The 21,683-nt window shown below is 47.8% G+C and overlaps 1 protein-coding gene across 2 annotated transcripts; it reads left to right on the top strand.

Moving 5' to 3' along the window:
* Positions 1-215: 215 nt before the first annotated feature.
* Positions 216-21,189, top strand: LOC129380968 (uncharacterized). 2 transcript variants are annotated; one of them, XM_055063312.2, is made up of 5 exons: positions 216-561; positions 10,048-10,249; positions 12,158-12,440; positions 19,740-20,031; positions 21,074-21,189. In XM_055063312.2, the coding sequence occupies exons 1-4, from the start codon at positions 495-497 to the stop codon at positions 20,013-20,015; spliced, it is 828 nt and encodes a 275-aa protein (XP_054919287.1). In that variant the 5' UTR covers positions 216-494; the 3' UTR covers positions 20,016-20,031; positions 21,074-21,189. The 2 variants fall into 2 exon arrangements, with proteins under 2 accessions (XP_054919287.1, XP_054919286.1); XM_055063311.2 differs by having other exon boundaries at positions 216-576.
* Positions 21,190-21,683: the final 494 nt, after the last annotated feature.

Below are 21,683 nucleotides of genomic sequence, written 5' to 3'. Positions count from 1 at the left end.
ACCAATTGCAGACGCCGGCACCACCCCCATCATCCAGTTATCGATTTTCACTGCAGTGGCTCGGCCCATCGAATCCCTCTCCGCTTGAGCGTGCTCTTGACCTCTTGTCAGCCAATTAGATAAGACAAGCCGATCAGTGTAGGCAATGTTATTCGTTTTCAAGCAAGCAAAAGAAACCTCCTATGAATGAGGAGAGCGTTTGATTGGTCTGTTCAGACAACCCTGCGGATGACCACCCGATGCTTGCGTCGGCGGTTACGCAAATTTGACGTCAGAAGATTGGAATTAAAACATATTGGAATGGTTTTACGTTATAGGGCCCATGATCTGCTTCTGCGAGCGACTGCTCTTCGTTGCGAACAGAAGAGCAACGCGCGTCTGCCACGCATGCGCAGGAAGCGGAGCAGGCCCTCCCAGAGGCTGTGCTGGGCAACGTTCACGTCTGCGTTGACATCTTCTGTTCCAAGTTTTCGCGCTTCCGAAACATCGCGCGCATGGCCGGAATGCGACCTACCCTCATCTTTCTCTCTTACCACGCCAACCTCGTCGAGGACCAACGAGGTACGTCTATGTCAGGTAACTGCCATAATTTTGCAAGAAAGTACGATTATTTCCGCAAAAGAAAGTTAATTTGACAATTATTTGGCACGCATTTGGCGAGTTTGCCTTATCCGAATGATGCGGCTGATCGCTAAAGAAAGAGCATGATTCACAGGACACCTTAAGTTTCCGTGTAATAGTTGTTCCACAGCTTCGAAACGTGAATTTTTATGCGAAATAACAACCAGCCGCGAAAGAGCAATTTCAAGAGCCCTTCGGCGTCTTTGCCTTTGGCAGTGATTAAGGCGGAAGGAGGCAGTGAGAAATGCTCACGGCCGTATGGCTTCTGCTCGCAATTTCCTCAACACCACTGTATAGAATGAAGGGACGGAGAATTGCATGGAATGGTCGAGTGTTAGCTTAAAGCTAAATGCTTTAGTAGACTTAACAACTGGTTTAGAAACAAGTCTATTCATGCATAGCTTGTCATATACCCTGTGTTTCGGCAAAAACTATAAGTAACCCTTGAAAACAATAAGGTTATTATGATAGCAATTATAACGACACTCCAGGCGCCTTTCCGCCGACGCCGTGATGTCCCGAATAAAGTGAAAGTACGAGGAGAATGAGCACCCTGCGCGTCGTATGTTGGCGGTCAAGTGATCTGTGAGAGCGCAAGCATGCAATGGTGAGGATAAGGAGGGTGGTTTGATGCATGGAGGAAGGAAAGAGACCGGTATTCCTAATATTTTACCTTGATCCTCTAAGGCTTAGTGCCACTTGGAGCACGCCGTCGTCTTATCTTCTCGCGCACCCATGCAGCGCTGGAGGCCATGTGACCGAGCAAGCGCTGCTGCGCGGCTCGCCTTTGTTCCAGGAAAATTCGTTTTCTTCACTAGTCTTATGCCGGTGTCACATAGGCAATTTCGACCGTGATCAAACCCGATCGGGATCAAATTCTTCGATCGCGACTGCGTCCCTTCCGCGAGCTCGTGCAAATGAACCAATCGCGATCGAAGAGTTTGCATGGTCCCAGTCGAGCTTGACGCGGTCGAAATCACCCTTGCAACACCGGTATAACACCGGAGAATATTTTTTTTTCTGAACCACGGGTCGAAGCTTCGGGGAGTGTGTAATTGGCATAAAATGAGAACGTTTAGAACGGCAGAAAGCTGAGCTAGTTGGTAAGGATTCATTATGCAATAAAGATGTGAGGCATGCAGACAGGACCCAGGAGTAGAGAAGTGGACAACACGTACGCCGGTCAAGCGTTCGTGCTGTCCACTTCTGTACTCTTGTGTCGTGCCTGCACACCTCACATCTTTTTTGAATAATGAAAATGACAACAACACCAGAGACGAGGAATCGGGAAAGCGCGCCGTGTTTGTCTTCCTCCTGTATGCGTACTCCGCGCTGCTCATTTTAGCTCTGGAGCAGATATGGCTTTCGAAGCTGCGCTGTAAGTTGGGGTCGGGCATGAAATAAGTGGTAGCTGGCCCATGCCGTCGTCCAACTCATCCATGCTAAGGAAGTTGTTGAATGGAGGGACTTGTTCTCATCGAGAACGAGAAATACGGGGTTTATGTACAGTATTTGCGCGAAGACAGGCGATACATTTCATCAGTCTAGCAAGACTGAAAAGTGAAGCACACCGGAACAGCCCAAAGCGGCTGCTTAAAAACCCTCTGTCCTCCCTAGATCCCTAGGTGAGGGAAAACTGCCGTTCAACCTTCGTCGAAAGGGAGCGTCCAAAGTCATCGTAGTCGACCCGCCTTTGAGGGGAAGCGTTCACACATTCACTTCCGCACTTTGGTTTCACTGAACACAACGAGGTGAGCGCGTCCTAGTAGACAGGGGTTGATACGCTTGACCCAAACAGGTGCCTCTTGATTCCAGAACGGACCCTGCAGTTAGCCGCCACGTCTGCCATTTGACTGTGAAGATTTCTGGGGCCCGTGAGAAAGTGCCGCCAAATACCCTTTTCCAGGAGTTCTCTTGCTCCAAGTAGACCATGTAGGCGACGGCGAAGTAACTAACAATACTCGGTCTTCCGAACGTGGCTAGCCTCGCTGGCGCTCTTGGGCTGTCCGAGGAGGCGCACTGTTGGCTTCCCAAAACGACTTGTCGCAGCGGGCCGGGAAGGGTTCGAAGGTCGCTTCTCCGTAGGAGACCACTCCCGCAGGTCGATCGAAACAACTGCAGCGGGCTGGGAAAGCTTTGCAGGTCAGTAGCCCTGCAGGCCGATCGTAACAGCTCCACCATGGCCCGGAAAATCTCGACTGGCCAGTGCTGATAACCGCTGGGCAGGAAGAGAATGGCTGGTGGCAAGGGGGGGATTACTTGGCTTGCCGCGACCAGCTGTGAAATAATGACACCGCCCCAAAACATCCAACAATGACAGGCAACTGCAAAGCGAACCCGACAACACGACTTGGCGCCGAGATTAGGTATCTTGGATCTCACTTTAGATCCGCCAGGCTTCAAAGAAAACATAAGTGCAGAAACAACAAATGCTGCATTTCGCTATGCCAAATTTTTGAAGAAATTTCGTGGTGACAAATTGAGAAATCATGGATGGAGTCCTGCTAAATGAGAGGGCATCTTCTTGACTTAACAAAATTAACAATAACAACTCCAAAATTTAGGCGAGATCCCTAAACGCAGAATTCAAATTAGCCATCCGCATTGCTATGCAACTTTCCCTTCTTATATCTAACGGAGAAGTTGTACTCTTGGAGAATGAGGCTCCATCGGAGCAAGCGGCCATTTTTGTGTGACATTTGATTTAGCCACGTCAGAGGACAGTGGTCGGTCTCGAAGATGAACCTCGCTCGGTACAAGAAACACGACAACTTCTGGGTTGCCCAAACTAAACATGCGCATTCCTTCTCTGAAGCGTTGTAGGCTTCCTCCCTTACAGTTAGTTTACCGCTGGCATAGAGGATAGGATGTTCCTCATTATCGTCGCCGACCTAAGTACCACGTCCATACCCCTGTCACTTGCGTCGCACTGAACTATGAATTCCTTTGTGTAGTCTGGCGCGCGAAGAACAGGACGAGAAACCAATTGCGTTTTCAAACCTTGGAAAGCTTCCTCTTTGTCCTTATCCCAGTGCACGCTATTCGTTGCTTCCTTTCGGAGGGCGTCCCTTAAAGCACTTGCTGTTTGCGAGTAATTAGGAATATACCGTTGACAGTACCCCACAAGTCCCAAAAAGGAACGAATGTCTGTTTTCGTGCGTGGCTGTAAAAATCTCCAATCGTAGCTATCTTCAGCTCGGCCGGCCGTCTCGTACCCTGGCCGACAACATGGCCCAGATAAGTAACCTGCGAGCAGCCAAACCTACACTTTTCAGTTTTCGTCGTTAAGCCTGCTTCCCTCAACCGTGAGAACACCTGTTCGAAGTGTTCTCACGGCTGCTGTTTCCAGCTGTCCGAAAAAAATTGCTACATCATCAAGATATGGCAAGGCGAACTCCTGCAAGTCTTTTAGGACAATATCCATTAACTTAGAGAAGCTAAACGGCGCGTTCTCCAGCCCGAAGCTGAGGGCGAGAGGGCGAAAAGTGCCTACAGGTGAGATGAATACGGCATACTGGCTGGCACTTTCTGAAGGGGGAACTTGCCAGTATCCCTGCACGAGATGTATAGTTGAAATGTATTTAGCAGCGCTAATTCTTTCGATTCGTTCCTCAATGTTGGGTATCGGGTAAAGGTGATCCCTAGTGATGGCATTTAATTTCCTGTAGTCAACACACGGACGAGGGTCCTTGTTAGGGGTTTCTACCAGTATTAGCGGTGACGTGTAGTCACTCTCAGCGGGCTCAATAACTCCCAACTCTAGCATGCACTGTATCTCTGCCTCCATAATTTCTCTCTGTCTTGGAGACACCCTGTAAGGCTTTGATCTTACGGGTTCGGTTGATGTCAGCTCTATTTCATGCGTTATTAGTTCGGTTCTACCTGGCTGATCGCTGAATCTGTCGAGATATTCCCTTAACAGCCCTCTTAGCTCATCATCTAGCAGCTCGGGTCTGAAAGCGTGCGAGCTTACCGAATGTTTTACCACTTCTTCCAAGCTGATTTCAGAGTTGGAGGTCGCCTTATACTCATTAAACTTGGTACTAGTGCCATCCTGCTCCTTGATGGTACAGTTAACAACTCCGCTCCGCTCTATGTACGGCTTCATCAAATTGCAGTGGTATATTCTCACCTCCTTCCTGCGACCGGGCAATTTCAGAGCATAATTAGTATCTGAAAGTTTGTGCAACACTTTAACGGGTCCGTCCCAGTGAACTTCAAGCTGGTTCTTTCTTGAAGGTTTCAGGATCATTACCTGGTCTTCGGCGTTAAACATTCGAAGCCTCGCATTCTTGTCGTAATAGAACTTGGCGTTCTTTTGAGCTACTCATATGTTCTTTTCGACTAGTTCTTGGGTTGCACTTAGCCGTTACAGCAGATTTAGCACGTATTCTACCACTGTTGTACTCTCTCCTTTTTCCTCCCACATATCTCTTAACATTCTCAGTGGAGAACGGAGGTTCCTCCCATACGCTAGTTCTGCTGGCGAGAACCCTGTAGCCTCATGAGGAACTGTTCGCAAAGCAAACAAAGTGGCCGGAAAACAATTCTCCCAGTCCTCCTTGTGCTCGCAACATAGCGCACTCAAAACTCGCTTGAGCACTGAATGGCACTTCTCTACACTATTTGACTGAGGGTGATAGACGGAACTGTGTATCAACTTTACTCAGCACTTTTGTAAGAATGTGAAAGTCAGTGCGCTGGTCAATACTGACCCTTGATCCGCCTGAATTTCGGCTGGAAACCAAACTCGTGCGAATACTGTCAAAAGCGCGTCTACTACTTTGGTGAAACTGAGCTCTTTCATAGAGATTGCTTCTGGAAACTTTGTACCCGGACACAGCATGGTAGACAAGTACTGGTAACTCGACTTTGTCTTTGGTAGAGGCCCTACTGTGTCTATCAGAAGTCGTCTGAAAGGTTCTGATATTAAGGGCACTACATTTAGTGGAGTTTTCCAGGTTTCTCATGGTTTACCCGAGCGCTGGCAGGCGTCGCATGATCTTACAAAGTTTTCTACGTCTTTGAAACAGCCAGGCCAGTAGTATTCCATAAGCAATCTTTCCTTCGATTTGTTTATGCCTAGGTGCCCAGACCACCCATTTCCATGACAGAGACTCAAAAGGTCCTCCTTGTACTTAGTAGGTACGCCTAACTGATCTAGAATCCTTCCCTTTCGGCCTCTGTAGTGCCGATACAACAATCCTCCTCTCTCTTGTATCGTCACGTTGCGCCTAGCAATGCCTTCTTTAGCTGTGTGATGCAATTCAGCTAAGCTGTCATCATTATTTTGCTCGGCTGCCAGTGACTCTTTATCCACACGTAAGAGCTGATCAAAGTTCTTTGAGGCCGATGACAGTAACGACCCTGTTTCGCTTGCGAGTGCGTCAGCTGGCTCTTCCTGCAGGCGTGAATTTTGACACCCTAGTGATACGCTCTCATTGAGCGGGTCAGCTGGCAGGTTTTCCTCAGCCGTTTTTCGTCCCTCGAGCCTAGCTAGGATTCGGTTACTATAGTTACCTCTTTTGCTACTTCCGCTGGAGCAGCTTTTGCATTTTCAGCCGAAAGCGGCGCGATTTTACGAGCTTGGCCTCGCGTCAACGCCTGTACTACGCCCTCTCCCAGTTTAAGCCATTTGTCACGCAGTAACTGATCCGACCAATTCGAAAAAATATAACGGTACTGCAGCGACAAAAGTTTGGAAACTGCAGCCTCGGTCACTAGCTCCCCAAACGGTCCACTGTGTTTGACTTTGGCCATGGGCAGACACACGCTGTGTTCAACAACCTGTTCGATCCATGCTACTTCTCCCGTGAAGTCATCTACCGTCACGTAAGACTGATGGACAATGGCCATGGTGGTGGCACTGTTTCATAGCACCCAGCATGGCTTGCCATTAACTTGTAGGTCGTGAAGATATGGGCTTAAAAGTTCCATATTCTCGTCTTTTTCATCTACGTAGGAGAAAACTACGCTAGGCTACCCGCAGTTTACAGCGATATGCCCGAGTTTGTGGCACTTATAGCCGCGTATCGGTCTAAAAGATTCGAACTTTTTTTTCTGCTCTTTTTGTACGGTTCCCCCGTTTGATTTCTCCTCGCTCTTTTCTGAGGTCTTTTCCTCCACGTCTACAGGCTCCGGTCGTCGAGTCTGCGAACCCTTTTCGAACTGAAATTGTTTCCGTGGTCCATTTCGACCGTCTCAATATCCGTCCTCGGCGTTCAGCTTTCTACGCGTTGCGTACTCTTCGGCTAATTCAGCCGCACTTTCCACAGTGTTTACGTTTCCTCTGTCTTGCACCCACAGCTTCACAGATTGTGGGGTGCTCTTGGAAAACTGCTCTAGACAGATGCATTCAGCAATGATGTCTCTGCTCTCGTACGCTTCCGCGCTTTTTAACCACTCGACTAAGTTGGCCTTTAAGCTATATTCAAACTCGCATATCCCTCGCTATCCTCCTTGCCTGTACTTCTAAACCTTTGCCGAAAAGCTTCGGCTGAAAGGCGGTACTTCTTCAAAACACTAACCTTAACCTTTGCATAATCATATGCATCTTGTGCACTGAGTCTGGCGATTACTTCCGCAGCCTCACACGGCAACATAGACAGTAACCGCTGTGCCCAAGTACTCGGACCGAAGTTCATCTTCTCCCAAGTCCTTTCAAAATTTCCTAGGAACAAACCTATGTCGTTCCTGACCTCAAATGGCTTTAACAGCCTGTCCATGCGGTATGACTCTGCCTTACTTGATCGTCCCAGAGCCCCTTCATTTCCTTGAGACAACTCCAAACGTTTTCTTTCAAGGTCAATTGGCATTTTTGTTAACTCGCGTTCCTCTCTGTCCCGTTCTTCTCTCTCTGTCCCGTTTCTCTCTTTTCCTAAGAAGTTCTAATCCAATTTCAATGTCCTCATCACTGGCCTGTTCGGAAATAAGCTGCAATAATCCCGATTTTAGCATTTCCTTGCGTACCTCTAGGCCCAGTTCCTCACCAACAATCAACAATTCGTATCTCAGTAGTGCCCGTAACTCCATGATTGCTGCTTTTCTGCCCTGATCATGCTCGCTACACATACTTAGGTAAACACAACCTAGCTTACAATCAACTATCCAGCTTCGCTACTGTTCTAAACTGAACAACCACAATATAAGCCTAGAGAGTCAAAGCAAGAACCAAACACTCACCGCAGACACAGCACCACGTCGCAAAGTCCAACTCACCACTGCCAGCCAGTTGTAATGGTTGGGATCGGGCATGAAATAGATGGTAGCTGGCCCATGCCGTCGTCCAACTCATCCACGCTGAGGACGTTGTTGAAGGGAGAGACTTGTTCTCATCGAGAACGATAAATATAGGATTTATTTACACTATCTACACGAGAACGTTACAGTTCATCAGTCTAGCATGACTGAGAGAGAATGCACACTCAGCAGCCGCGCCATGGCTGCTTATAAACACTCTGTCCTCCCTAGATCCCTAGGTGAGGGAAAACGGCCGTTCAACCGTCGACCGATTCGGAGCGTCCAAAGTCTTCGTAGCCGACCTGCCTTTGAGGGGGAGGGTGTACACATTCACTTCCGCACAGGTTGAACTGACCACACCAAGGTGAGAGGGTTTTCGCAGACATGGGTCTTTCCCCGACCAGGCGCCTCTTCATCCTAGTGTTGACTTCGCAGACAGTGGCCGCCGCGTCTGTCCGTTGACTGACGGCTTCTAAGACCTGTGAGACGGCGCCGCAAAACACTTTCTTCCAGGAGTTCCACCGCTTCAAACAAACCGTGACGATGACGGCGAATCTACTAACAACACTTGGTCCGCCGACTGCGTCTGGACATCCCGGCGCCGCTCGCTTGGGGACGCGGCGTATTGTCGTTCTTAGAAAGCGAGTCGCCGCAGCAGGCCGGGCGCGTTCAAGGTCTGGTTCTCCGAATATCGCGCGCACCCCCGCATCTGTGGCTGGCTGGGAAAAGTTTGTAGGTCGGTACCCTTGCAGGCCGTTCGTAACAACACACACTGGACTTATTTGCTACCAGAAGAGCACGTCAACCTTTCATGAGAACTTGCGACAGGGTCTCAACGCAAAGGTTTGTTCGGCAGCTAGGTACTATCTGAACGATAGAAGTGGGATTGGTTTCTGAGTATTGAGGAACCATATATGCTCGATATATGATTTTTCGGTTATTGAAACCAAGAGCATCCGATATCGCATACCGTGTCTATCCAGATATACCCGTCGAAGCACTATCTGCCAGTCGCATGTAATATTGCACATACCATACTGATCAAGCGGCGCGAAAGAAGACGTGGGAAAAAAGAGGTGTGAAGCAGCAGTTGACTTGTCCTTCCGGTGAAAGTAGTTTCATGTATACTTTTGTTCTTCTATCGTTCCCATTCTTTAATAATATGAGATGAAGCAATGTACTTTAGGTCCGCAAGCGTGTACAATTAACGCGTACCACGTCGAAGTATACTGCCTGCCATAAGGCTATACCTCTCATGAGGATAACCTCTATAACGCGCGCATTTTTTTTTTATTATTGTACTACAACTTATATACGGGGTGACCATTTTTAAGTTTTCCGGAATCTTAAAAAAATCGCCTGTGGCAGATAGCACAATTGTCCTTGAGCTGGATCATTCGAAGAGGCAGGCATTACTAGCACAAGAAATCAAAACACATATTTTAATTATTAGCAAAAATTCACTAATTACCTTTTAGGGTTATTACTTTATGGCACGTACTGCAATTTACGAATTGTAGCCAGTGAGCTTGCAAGATGTATCCACTTAGAATGAATCTCCATTATGACACCAGTTGCGAGATATTATTTTCCAACGTGTGGGACGAAATACATGGACGTTCCAGTTACTTTTGACCTTCATTGCATAAAAGCACGCTTGTTTAAAAAAGTAAGGAGAACAACAGTGCATTTTCACGGCGAGTTTTATGGCGCATACTTCCAAACTGGTGTCATTCTGGAAATTCATTTCAAGTGGATACGCCTTGCAAACTCACGGGCTGCAATTGGTAAATTGCAATATGTGTTGTAAAGTAACTAATAAGAACTTAATTGGTTATCTTTAAATTAGATTAATATGTCTTTCAATTTCTCGTGCAAGTAATGCCCGCCTCTCTGAATAATCCAACTCAAGGACTATAGCTATGGTATCTGCGATTATCATCCCCCAGCTACGGAGCAGTGTCCCTCCCCTCCCAAACCTCGCACTTTTTTGTTCCTTTTTTTCCCCCGGCACATAGACCGAAGATCTTCATTTACGAAAATTCGATTCTGAAGGCCACAAAAACGTCAGAATGTGCCCCCTGCCCCCTATAGTAAATGTTTCCGTTGTAAGGTCACTGCGCAATACGAGCACATCTGCACAGAGAAAGACGCACCCCTTTCTATCGTCTTCGGCTTTCCTCGCAGTGACGCAGTGCCTGCGCAGACTGCTTCCTCCCGACTCGGTGATTATCTACTTCAAACTGGAACTCGTCCGACCCGCCGACGAATCCGACGACGGCACGCACGAAGGCATCTTCGGCGAGTTTCTTTTCCACGCCGACACGATTCTGCCCGCGCCGGCGACGTACGACGAGTCCTGCGAAGAGAAGCCGCCGGGCAGCCCCGGGTGAGTGAGTCCACTTGTTCCGCCACGGGCAGTTCGTCGCTGCGGGGCTTCTGTGGTCCCGGTCAGAGCAGTTGCGATGCTGAAATTGCCGGCAGCGCAGTAACGCGCTTTGACAGCACCGTGTCTGTCTTGGTTACCCCCCCCCCTTTTCTTTTTCTTTTTTACGGAATAAATTTTGTTGGAAGTGGCGCTCTGTGTGTGTCGTCGTTTTCGCACCTTTTATCTAAAGATACCAAACCGACATGCCCAAATTTTCGTCCTAATGAAACTGATGAGATTTGACGTCCTACAGGGGCTATGAGAGATGTCGTGTGGTGGAGGCGCTCCGGATTTAATTTTGGACCACCCTCACGAGTTTCTTTGACGCGCATGCCCAAAGCACTGAGCGAGAAGAAAAGGACCCGAGGGGCCCCGAATTTTTTCAGCCACATTCATTTGAAGCCAACAGACAATGAAGTCAGGGAAAGCATAGGGAAAAAGCGTTTTTTGCATTCCGTCCCCACTGGAATGCGGCCACTGCGGTCGGCTGCAATGTTGCGCTTCATTTTGACAGTTGTACCAGTTGCAGCTCATATTTGACATGTATGAACCATGGGCTTAAATTTATGACTTATTTTTGGCATACGATGGCTATAGTTTTCCTCGCGCCAGAAAACCCGCCCTTATTTACTGCGATCATCCGGAAAAGCATATATGGGACAAGACTAGTTGAGCCAGAAGCCACCAGTGAGAGAAAGAATGAAACATTGATTTTTGGCGTCGTAGACCATGCTAAAGAAGTGCTATAGTTACGGTGCAAGCGAGTGTAAAGGGGCTCTGATATGAATTGTTGTTCGTTTCTGTAACTGGGCGTCTGCGAGACACTCGATCTTGTTGCTGGAATCACTGCAGTAATATTGTTGGCGTCGTCCGTGTGGGGATTGATCGAGAAGGCACAGTTTCCCGACAGGTGCGGCTCAAGACCTGTGGCTGTTTGTGCCGTGCGCACTCGTTGAACAACGCCGGCGAATGCTTGAAAAGACGCAGCCAGTCGAAAAAAAAAAGCAAATGTTTCAGCCAGCGCGAAAAATACGGCGAATGAGTCGGTGCGGGTGCGATACCCCCCGTTGCTCTTTGTGGCGTCAAGAACTGGCCCCGCGCAGGTTTCTCAAAAACGCTTTGAACGTGTCCGTTATTTCTGCGTGAAATAATGCTTGTGCGACTCGCTCATTCAAGGAACAGCCACCCAAGGAACCCTGCACAAGCCACATTGCACATAACAGGACCAGTAAATGTAACGATTCTATGTCAACGCTATTCCTTTTCGCTTTTCGTCATTGGTCCTAGCGATATTCCGCCAACGCTATCACCAAGGTCGGCTGGCCGTGAAAGTTGGTGAAAGGAAAGGAATAGAACCGAGCGAAAGGAATCCTTACATTGTACCGGCCTAGCTGTTGAGAAGTTAGCTGTCGATAACGATCGAGAATCGTTGCGCACTCCCACCCACCATAAATTCGCACTGCTGAGCATGTGGTCGCGGTTCCGACTCGCAGCCTCGGCTGCCGCATTCTCGTGGAAGGGAAGCGCAAGAACGCTGCCCCCCCCCCCCCCCCCCCCCCCCCCAGAGCGCTGCCACTTCGATGCACATTTCACAACCACGTGTGTCGAAATTAACATACGGCTCTATACCACGCCCTTCCTCGTAGCTCGTACACGTATAGTTATCGGATGTACGATAATCAGTTGATCTTCAAGAGAGTTTGCGGTCGGGCTAGTTGGGACACTGTATTAAGGTCGAAAGTAGCACAACTAACGGAACAAGAAATGGATCGGCAATTGATTAGCCGGACAATATGAAATAAAATTAATGGAAAGGCCGGCAGAGTTTGTTCGTGCGCGCTATGTATAGAGCACGCCATCTTCGCCCAGCCCGTCCAACCAGAGTAATGAGCCGCAACTTCATCCCGACGATGAGCCAGCCGCACCGGCGTTGCCCGCGCCGGCCCCCGACGAAGGGTCTCCACCGGTGACGGCGCCGCTCACCTGGCCTCGGCCCCTTCTCCCGCCTGGCGGTGACAGCAATGGCGCCGTGTTCCACAACGTGCTGCCGGGAGTGCTTATGTTTCAGGCCCTGCACGTTACCGAGGCCAGCCTGGAGGCGGACTCGTCCACCTCCTGCTTCACCGAGGAGGCCACACACAGGAGCGTGCAGGTGATTTGTCACATGTGTCGGGCTTTCGAGCGGGTGCGCGGTTTCCACCAGATTCGTTCGCCCCGTTGTTGGTAGCGAGGACCACCCGGACTTTGCAATCACACGGAGACGCGTGTACCAGAAGCTGTTTGTGCCCGCGGAATGACGCGCAGGGTGCCGACCACTATGGGTCTAAGTGGCATCAACATCGTATGTGTAACGGAGCAGACTTTCTTAACGTATTTCATTATTTTGTGAATACGGCCACACGTTCCCACTTGGCGACAGCTGTTTACGAAGTAAAAGAGGAGTGTGCTGTTTTGCCTGTTGTATATACCTTCCCAAGTTGCGACTGATCGAAGTAGTGTAGCTGTGGTCTGATGAAATTACTGTAAAAAAAAAAACGCGACGCAATTGCTGCGTCATGAGGGTGTTGTGGGCCTTTGAAATAGAGTGATGGTTATTACCACCTATAGCTCAGATTTTTTACCTTTCTGCTAAATTTATTCTTGAGCCCAAAATCCATGGCTTGGGCAAACAAACCATCGACTCTTAAAAAAAAGTATATCATTCCTCTACAGTGGCGTAACCAGAAATTTCGTTCGGGGGGGGCTCACATTGTAGCTCGGCCTCCGCCTGATGCTCCTATCTAAATACATGTAGAAGGAGAATTCGTTTTTCTCGGCAGCCACTGCACCAAATTTGATGAGGTTTATTGCATTTAAAAGAAAACCCTAAATTCTAGTGATTGTTTGTTTCGAATTTTCGATTTAGGTCGTCAATATTTTATTGGAAAGTGGCAAAAATCGAAAATTTTCAGGAAACGAAACAATGAAGTTTACAATTCTGTAAATCAGCAATGAAAATTGATGTCACAATTCTGTGAATTGCACATAATAGTACATCTACAGCGCACAAAACTGGTATGTTACATATGAGTCTCAAAAAATTAAGTATTATGGAAATACGGCTCTTGCAGGACCCTTGTACACCACGTAACCAATTCATGTAAGATACAAATTGACATACCTAATTTGTCCGCTTTGTCTCTTATAATAGACGCCGTTTACAGAACCCCGATATCTACTCTTGATGCAGAGCTATTGGTTTGTAAACGTCGTGCTTTATATTTTCGCACTTTCGAATTTTTCAAAATATGTTAAACAAAATGCAGGCCCGATATCGAAATTCCGCTTCCAACAGATACTAGAATTTAACTTTCGCTCTCAAATGCAACAAATTTCATTAAAAGCAATCCAGAGGTTATCTCAGAAAAGCGTTTCTGCGTTTTACATGTATTTGAATAGGCAGCGTCGGAGTTGGGCCCGAGCTAAAGCTGCCTCATAAACAATTTGTCGAGGGATCAAATACATGAATAATAACTGCATTGCCATTGCCAAAGATGCTACAACCGAATTGTTGAACGCTACGCACTGTCAAAACAAGTAAGATGTGTATTTTTTTCATAAAGGAATATACCCGTATGTGCCAAAAATTGTGCCCAAGATAACTGATATCAATGCTTTCATGTTTTTGTCTATTTAATAACTAATGAAAATATCACACCAACTTTAGAACTATATCAGTTCGAAACCAGCTAAGCAGTGCATGCCGCTGATACGAAAAATGTAAAGGCCATGAAATGAACAAGTTGAGGGCAAATATGGTAATGAAACTTTGTCATTCAAGATCCTTGTTTACATTCTTGTACATATGGAACGGCCAGTGAAAAATCTCAATGACGCTGTCATTTGTTCCAATGTATTACGCAGGAGCAGCTGTCACCAGTCGTGTACCATGAGTAATTGCACCGAAATTATAGTCGCAGCAGAGAGCATGTATAAAAAGCAGGAGTTCTGCAGAATATACGAGGGCGAGTCAAATGAAAGTGAGCCAATACGAATATATGACAAACGGGCCCCTTTATTTAAAAGTAGCCTCCATAAGCATTTAGACATTTGCCCCATTGACTAATGAGTCGCGTAATTACCGTCTCATAAAGCTCCTTGGGTTGCTGCTTCAAAACGTCTGCAACTGACTTTCACGTCATCGTCTGAGACGAATCTGGTTCCCTTGAGCTGTTTTTTTGGTTGCCCCAAAATGCGGAAGCCGCAAGGCGACAGATCTGAGCTGTATGGCGGATATTGCGGCGTTTCCCTTTTGAACTTCGCCAGTTTTATATTAACCACATCAGCGACGTGGGGACGGGCTTTGTCGTGGAACAAGATGACCCCATTCGTCAATTTTTCACGTAGTTTGTTCTTGATTGCGACACGCAGCCGATCCGGCGTTTCACAATATCGGAAACAATTGATAGTCTCTCAAGATATAGCAAATTCTTTCAGTAATGGCCCCTGACGATTGAAAAATAAAAGTCAACAACACCTTTCCGGTGGAAATGATGGCCTTTGCTTTCTTTGGGGGTGGTGAATTCGAATCTTTCTATTGTAAGCTTTGCCGTCGTGTTTCAGGCTTGTAGTAGTGGCACCATGGTTCGTCCCCGTTCACACATGCAGACACGAAATCGTCACCCTTATTGTGATACCGGATCAGATGAGTAAAGGCAGCGCCGAACTTCTCCGTATTCTGGCGGTGGTTCAAAATCTTGGGCATCCATTGCGCACACAAGAGCCGATAACCGAGATGTTCATGAATTATGGCGTGTACGGTGACGGTGAACCGAGCCGTGACTGATGTTCACCCGCTCTGCCAGTTCATCGATGCTTATCCTCCGTTCATGTGTCATCAGCTCATCAACCTTTGCAATTTTGTTAGGGGTGATTGCACGACCTTTGGCCCGGTCTGGGATCGCCCTGCAACTTTCACGTCCTTCTTTGAACCGTTTGTTCTAACGCTTCACAGTGGCCAATGAAATGCAATATTCAATGTATACGGCAGCCATACGGTGACTAATTTCTTTTGGGGAAACACCTTCAGCTGTGAAAAACCTCACGGCATCACGCTGCTCAACTTCTGGAGTGTCCATTATGTCACGCAACCATGTGCAACCCAGTTTATGAGCACATTAAAGAACATTTACCCTCACACCTGCATGTCACTTTTGTAAATGAGAGATGTCTGCGTGCCACGCGCAGGCCTTGCAGATAATGAACAGAACCATAATTGCGCGGGGTGGGTAGGCTCACTTTCATTTGACTCGCCCTCGTACATTAGAAATGCGAAGATACAATGGAATATACAAATGCGAAGATACAGCTTGATAAAGGGCAAAAAATTGCCACTGGAAACAAAGTTCACTGCACGTATACACAAAACCCCGCAACAAGATATCTAAACATACGTATAAATCTCCAATAAATCTACGTATCTAAGAAAAGTCACGGTATGTAATGGGTCAAACAAGGCAAATAAACATGTTGCGCAATCACAGATTCACAGAATCCTAGATCCCGCCCCAATTCCATCCACTCCCCCCGATGTATCGCGCGCGACGGAAGGCGGCGCGCTTGCTCCCCGCTTTTCTCCTTTGCGCACACAAGACTGAGCCACCATTGCCGGCTCACCCATTCCACCCCCCACCCCCCTACGCTTTCACTCGCACATACAGCATGCGGCGCGCGGTCACGCTGTTATCGCCCTTGGACATTATGCGGAACATGAGGGCGACGGCGACGGCAGGAATGCGCCTAGAGTCTCCATATAATTGCTATAGCAATAATATAATAAGAGTATCCGGCAGCTGAAGCGTCCCATGGCCCATTACTTTCCGCAAAGACGTAACAAAATAGAACTTTCACCATGCGACAATTCGCTGCGCCGCAACGTTTTTTTCCTATTTATGGGGCAGGGGAACCGTAATGAAAAAGAAACGCAAAGGAAAGTATGTTGGTCACAATCGAATGCCTACTTTGGGCAACTAATGTGGCTATTAAAGGAATATCGAAGAAAACACGAGACGCTTGGTCCACCAAGAACCATGCGCATACTGCTCGGTATCCTACACTGGCGACACAAGACCTTCTCGAGAGGTTGCGCTCAAGCACACGCGGTGCAATCCGTCGAGTCCCCACAGTGATGGCGGCGAGCGACCATTGTTTCTTTTTCTCGTCTGCTAGCTAGAAAGCGTCCAAAACTCTGCCAGGCGAAAATGCACTCGGCCAGAGAAAACCGAACGCGCAGCGAAGTGCGCCGCGCGGTGGTCGGGGCAACACGAGAAAAACGCATGCGCTCTGGCTGGCTCTGACAGCTCCCGGGTAGGGAAGCGAGAACAAAAGAAATTGAAGAGGCTCAATGTGTCCGCGCGATTAATAGTCAAAGTAGAAAAAATAAATAAGAACGTAGTTACCTTGGCTGGCTTTAGTGTCTTCACTGGATGCTTTGGCGTGGGTGAAAAAAAAAATTTTGATATTTTTTTATGTGACATGACGGCACGAATGAACCACCACAACGCTTCGTCTCATCGGGCCTCGCTGCGGGCTTTGTCAACTTGTCTGATAGTGTGTTGATTTGGCTTGTCTCGTTGTATGGCCCGATGTACGACTTTGGAAAAGTTAATGCACCTTTGGCGTCAAATATTTATGGGAAAATTAAACTTACAAAGTTCCGCAATTGAAAATCTAAAGCACACGTTTGAAAATGTAAATGAACCTTTCACATCAAAAGTTTATGAGAACTTTATACCCATAAAGTTTCGGAATTGACATCCACGCGCTCCGTAGATGCCATGATAGAGTGTAGATTCCGCGGCGAGCCCGTTCGCCATCAAAACGCCCTTGAAACATTGTGCTCGGATGGGGCTGCTTGCGTTATGTGACTCCCGGTGCATGGGCGTATCGCGAAATCCAGCCCGAGTTCTTAATTTTCGCGGTGAAATGGCTTTTCGAGCGTGAAAAACACATTCTAGGCAAAATAGAGAATGATTTCCTGCGCCGGGGGTCGCTTTGGCCGGTGGTGCATGGACAGCACAATAAAATTTCGGGGGGGGGGGCTGGAGCCCCATAAGCCCCCCCCCCCCCCCCTGGCTACGCCCCTGTTCCTCTAATATGTTCTTTCTTTTTCCATTGCGTGTTCTCTATTTTTACGCCACCGATCCTCCGTCCGCGTTTTACTATTCTCCATCGCCGGCTTCATTCATCTCTCCCCTACTAACTTTAAGGATATAGGCCTCAGGCAGGCTAACTATACGTCCTCATTTACTTCTGGATGGATACTGCAACGTCATTAAATACTACGGTTTCATATCATATACAGAAATCAAATTACTCATACGCGAATGCGCTGACACTTTTCACCATGGCCTAGCAGTATCAAGGCAGGCAACGTATATATAAAAAGCTGCGACAAAATATCGCTAATTCTTTGTCTTTAAATGTAGGTGAGCCCACGTAAAAGCCAATTCATAATGCAAAAAAGGGGTATGGCGTGTAGACACGGACACAAGAGAAGTTCACAACACGAACGCCGACTATCAACTGAAGGAAGCACTGAGGCGAAAAAAGAAAGACACAAAACTCTGCGCATGCGCTGGAATGGTAGCAGCACGTGTCAATCGGGTATACGTGCCAGTCTACGTGAGAGCGTCATGGCTTACACATGGTGCCACAGAGCACGAAAAATAAATGGGGAGACATCTCGACTATCACAAGAAGCCTTGTTATCGTCTTGATGTCTCCCTATTTGCCGTTCGTGTTCTCTGGCGCCGTCTTACAAGCTAAGGTTGGACTGCATTACTGCGGAGGTTATTTAACTGCTTCGCTATAGTTACTGCGATGCTTTGTAGCTTTGTGGCGTCTGAAGGGGACTAGATGTGGTCGGTTGTGGCGAGCGGACTGTGGAGAGGATGGTGCGGGTGGTCAGGAGAGGGTGAGGAGTGGCGCCGAGTAGATGAAGGCTGGAAGAGAGGTAGTAACGCGCGCCGCTTGGTTAGCGCAAACGATGACGTCATCAGATCGCGGCGGGTGGAGCGGACGCGACCTGATGATTTGACGTACTATGAGAATCGCTTACACCGATTTGCGTAGTGTGAGTGTGTGATATCTACTTTTTTGTATGTGTGCTCGCGACGAAGATCAAGTAGCATGGCAGTATCTGCATCGAGGCGGGCGCCCTCTGCGCCGCAGTGTTGTCACGATGTAGCTATGGAAACTACGAAAGGCCGTCAATGCTAACTTCAAAAGATAGCGTGCCACTGCGTACTTTAGGGCGAAAGTAGTCCGTAAAGTTTTTCGTTGCGTTCTGCGTATTTGCTCTGGGCCTGCTATGTTATAGCGAGTGTTTTGCATAAGCGTGCGTATTGTGCCATTTGACCTCCTCTGTATAGCATACGAGCCCAGTACAATAACAAGTGGCTAGTCAATAAGAGCTGGATACTCATTTTGCGAGGTGCTTGTCGTGCATGACCTTTCTGCTTCACAAGGCTGCGAAGCACTGATGTTATGACAACACGCATCATGTGCCAAATAACGGCTAAGATGGCATCTAAACACACTACTTTGTACCGTTTGTATATCATGAAACAACGTACCAACCTGCATCAAATGGAGATGATCGTCTACTATATCTGTGCACAGTGCTTGGATACTGGATGTAGGCAGCGCACGCTGTGCGAAGGCGATTAAAGCAGTTAACGTGTTTTGCCTCGCCAGCTGTAAACTCCAAGCACATATTGCTCCATGAAGCAATTCTGGCTACCTGCGATGCTACACACTGGAATAGACGGTTAGACCACCCTGAATTACGCGGTAGATAATCAACAGACATATTACGTCTCAAAAGTATGCCGTGGGCCGCGCAGATTGCACACAAATGTTCGAGTGTCACTGCGTATATGAAATCGTGTCCGCCTGGACCATGCATCGAACATGCATCGAAGGTTTCTTTACGCGTAGCTTACTTTTACGATTTGCGCGATGTTGGCGCTGCCATGTAAATCAATGATGGGACAAAGTATGCAAGAAGGACACTGCAGCGTCATGCAAAGGCGCTCGCTCACTATATAGACTATGCATAAACTATTGATGTTTTGAACAGAAACATGGTTGTCCCGGCGCGGTGGCTACTTTCGCGTTCAGCCGCCGAGCACGAGGGCGCCGCATTCTGACGGCAGCGAAATGCAACAGCGCTTGTTCGCTTAGAATGGAGTGCGCGTTAAAAGAAAAAGTCTCAGACGGCAAAAATTAATCCGCAGCCCTTGACTAAACGGCGGCGTCGTCCCCCGTAGCCTACAACGCTGCATTGAGCCACGGCAAACGTGGTCAAATTGGGTTGGGAACTCGAAGGTTGTGCGTGCGTCTGCCGCGCGCTGCACATAGTTTATTTCCTGAGCTGAAACGAATTGACTTCTCGGGGGGTGTCCTACAGGTGACGTCGGCGGCGATCTTCAACACAATGCCGAGCAGCCGGCTGATGCCGTTCATGCGCAGCCTGAGCGAGAATTTCGGCTCGACAACCAACACCATCGCGGTGGCATTCCCGCGGGACCAGGAAGAGGCGCGGCAAGAGCTGGAAGCCTTCGAATGCGTCTTCCCCAGTGTGCCGGCGCTGGCGAACCAGGCCACCGAATTCAACGTCGACGGCCAGTATGCACCGCACGGCCGGCTCAAGCTCATACTGCTTCTCATCAAGCTCCTCGACTGAGCAGGCGGCTGCACACGTAAATGCCAACGGCGTCTTTAGTGTCTCCTGCACGCACTATGAGATCGCCAAATAACCTCTAGCTCGACTTGTTGGTGCAGCGATGGAATACATGGTATTTAACCCCTAGTGAACGATCCCGACGTAAGCACAGAGTCGAGGCTTTCGTCACCCGTGTCTTTGCGCTGTGATCACTCGCTTCGCGCTAAATTTAAATCCCTCCATCATGAAAGCATGTTATAGTATATACAACTAGCATGAAAGAAGGGGCCGCGCCCAAAAAGAGTATACGCGCAGGTGGCATAGGCAGATGGGAGTCAGCCCCAGTTTCAACTGACAAATTGCGAGTTTTCTGAGGTTGGTACACCGACTGTCGTACAGAGGCCGACAGAGGACACGCTATATAGGGTCGAAAAAATATCTCACGCATGGGCGGTACACGACTCCCAGGTGTGCAACGAAAGATAATCGCTCAGGTTAAAAAAAAATCGAATCATACGTTTTAGCAAATGTTTTCGGTAAGGTATGAAGGATAGCAAAACACACTTGCAACACTTCTATAGGGTATCTCGAGGGAGTTGTTTTCGAACACACTTTTCTGACAGTGTGTCTGGCAAAAGTATGGCTCCTTGTGCGGTGCATATAGAAATGCAAATATTCAAGGCATCCTACATGCATGCTTGCTCCGCACTTGCGCGTGGTTCGCGCAGCGCTCGCACCGTCTTTTCATTCCTGTGTCATTTCATAGGCGTTCAGGCCATGAAGCAGTTATCTGCGTCTCACTCATCAACCGCGCTCAGAGTCATAGCTAATATTTTTTTTCTGCTATACTAATAGATATTTCAGCCACGTCCCGCGAAAGGGATGTGCAAAAAAAAGCTCACGAACTCAACATTGCAATGACAGAGCAAAATACGAGACAAAGTAAAGCTCACGATACAGATGCTGGCTTTCAACTCCTGAACGCAGTATCATTTTGCGCTTTTGCACATATATGTGCAGTATATAGCGTTAGAATTTTGTACCAGAGTCTTTCGTCGTCTTTTCTTCCCTTTCCTCAGATCCGAGCAGTCGTGCGAAGATGGACGACTGGGCGTCTTCGTCGGATGCTTGCCCGCATGTGTACACAGCTTTGTACATATCATACAATAATCGGCCGACTGCACACAGCGTTTTATGCTTTTCGTGTGCGTGGTTGTTATTGCATCTCCAAGCTACCTCTGTGAGGGCCGCCTACAATCATAAATCCACCAATGCACAGGCTTCTATACACATTAATGCGTAAGGCACTACCGCTTCATCCAGCTTTTCTCTGATAGCCAAGTCGCATTAGCAGTGACACATTTACGTCAGCATTTATAGGGGTGTTTGAATAGTGCAATTTCCGAGTCGAATCACATACGAATATTCGAAAAAGAAAAAAGAAAACCACGAGCACCGAATATCAAATCGGATATCGATTTTTTTTCTCATTTCTAAAGCGACATGAAATATGAAATGTTACGCGCAGTCCGGTTGGTAAAAGAAAAGAAGGAAATCAGGCTTATATACATTTGCACATGCATGTAAAACAGTTGACGAATACAAATCCGGAAAACTGAGAAGCTTGCAAACGATAAACAACTGCTCTCAATTATATGGAGCACCATGACAATGACAGGAATGAAGCAA

This window comes from Dermacentor andersoni, chromosome 1 (genome assembly GCF_023375885.2).
Source record: "Dermacentor andersoni chromosome 1, qqDerAnde1_hic_scaffold, whole genome shotgun sequence".
NCBI lineage: Eukaryota > Metazoa > Arthropoda > Arachnida > Ixodida > Ixodidae > Dermacentor > Dermacentor andersoni.
This window is presented reverse-complemented; position numbering and strand designations above follow the sequence as displayed.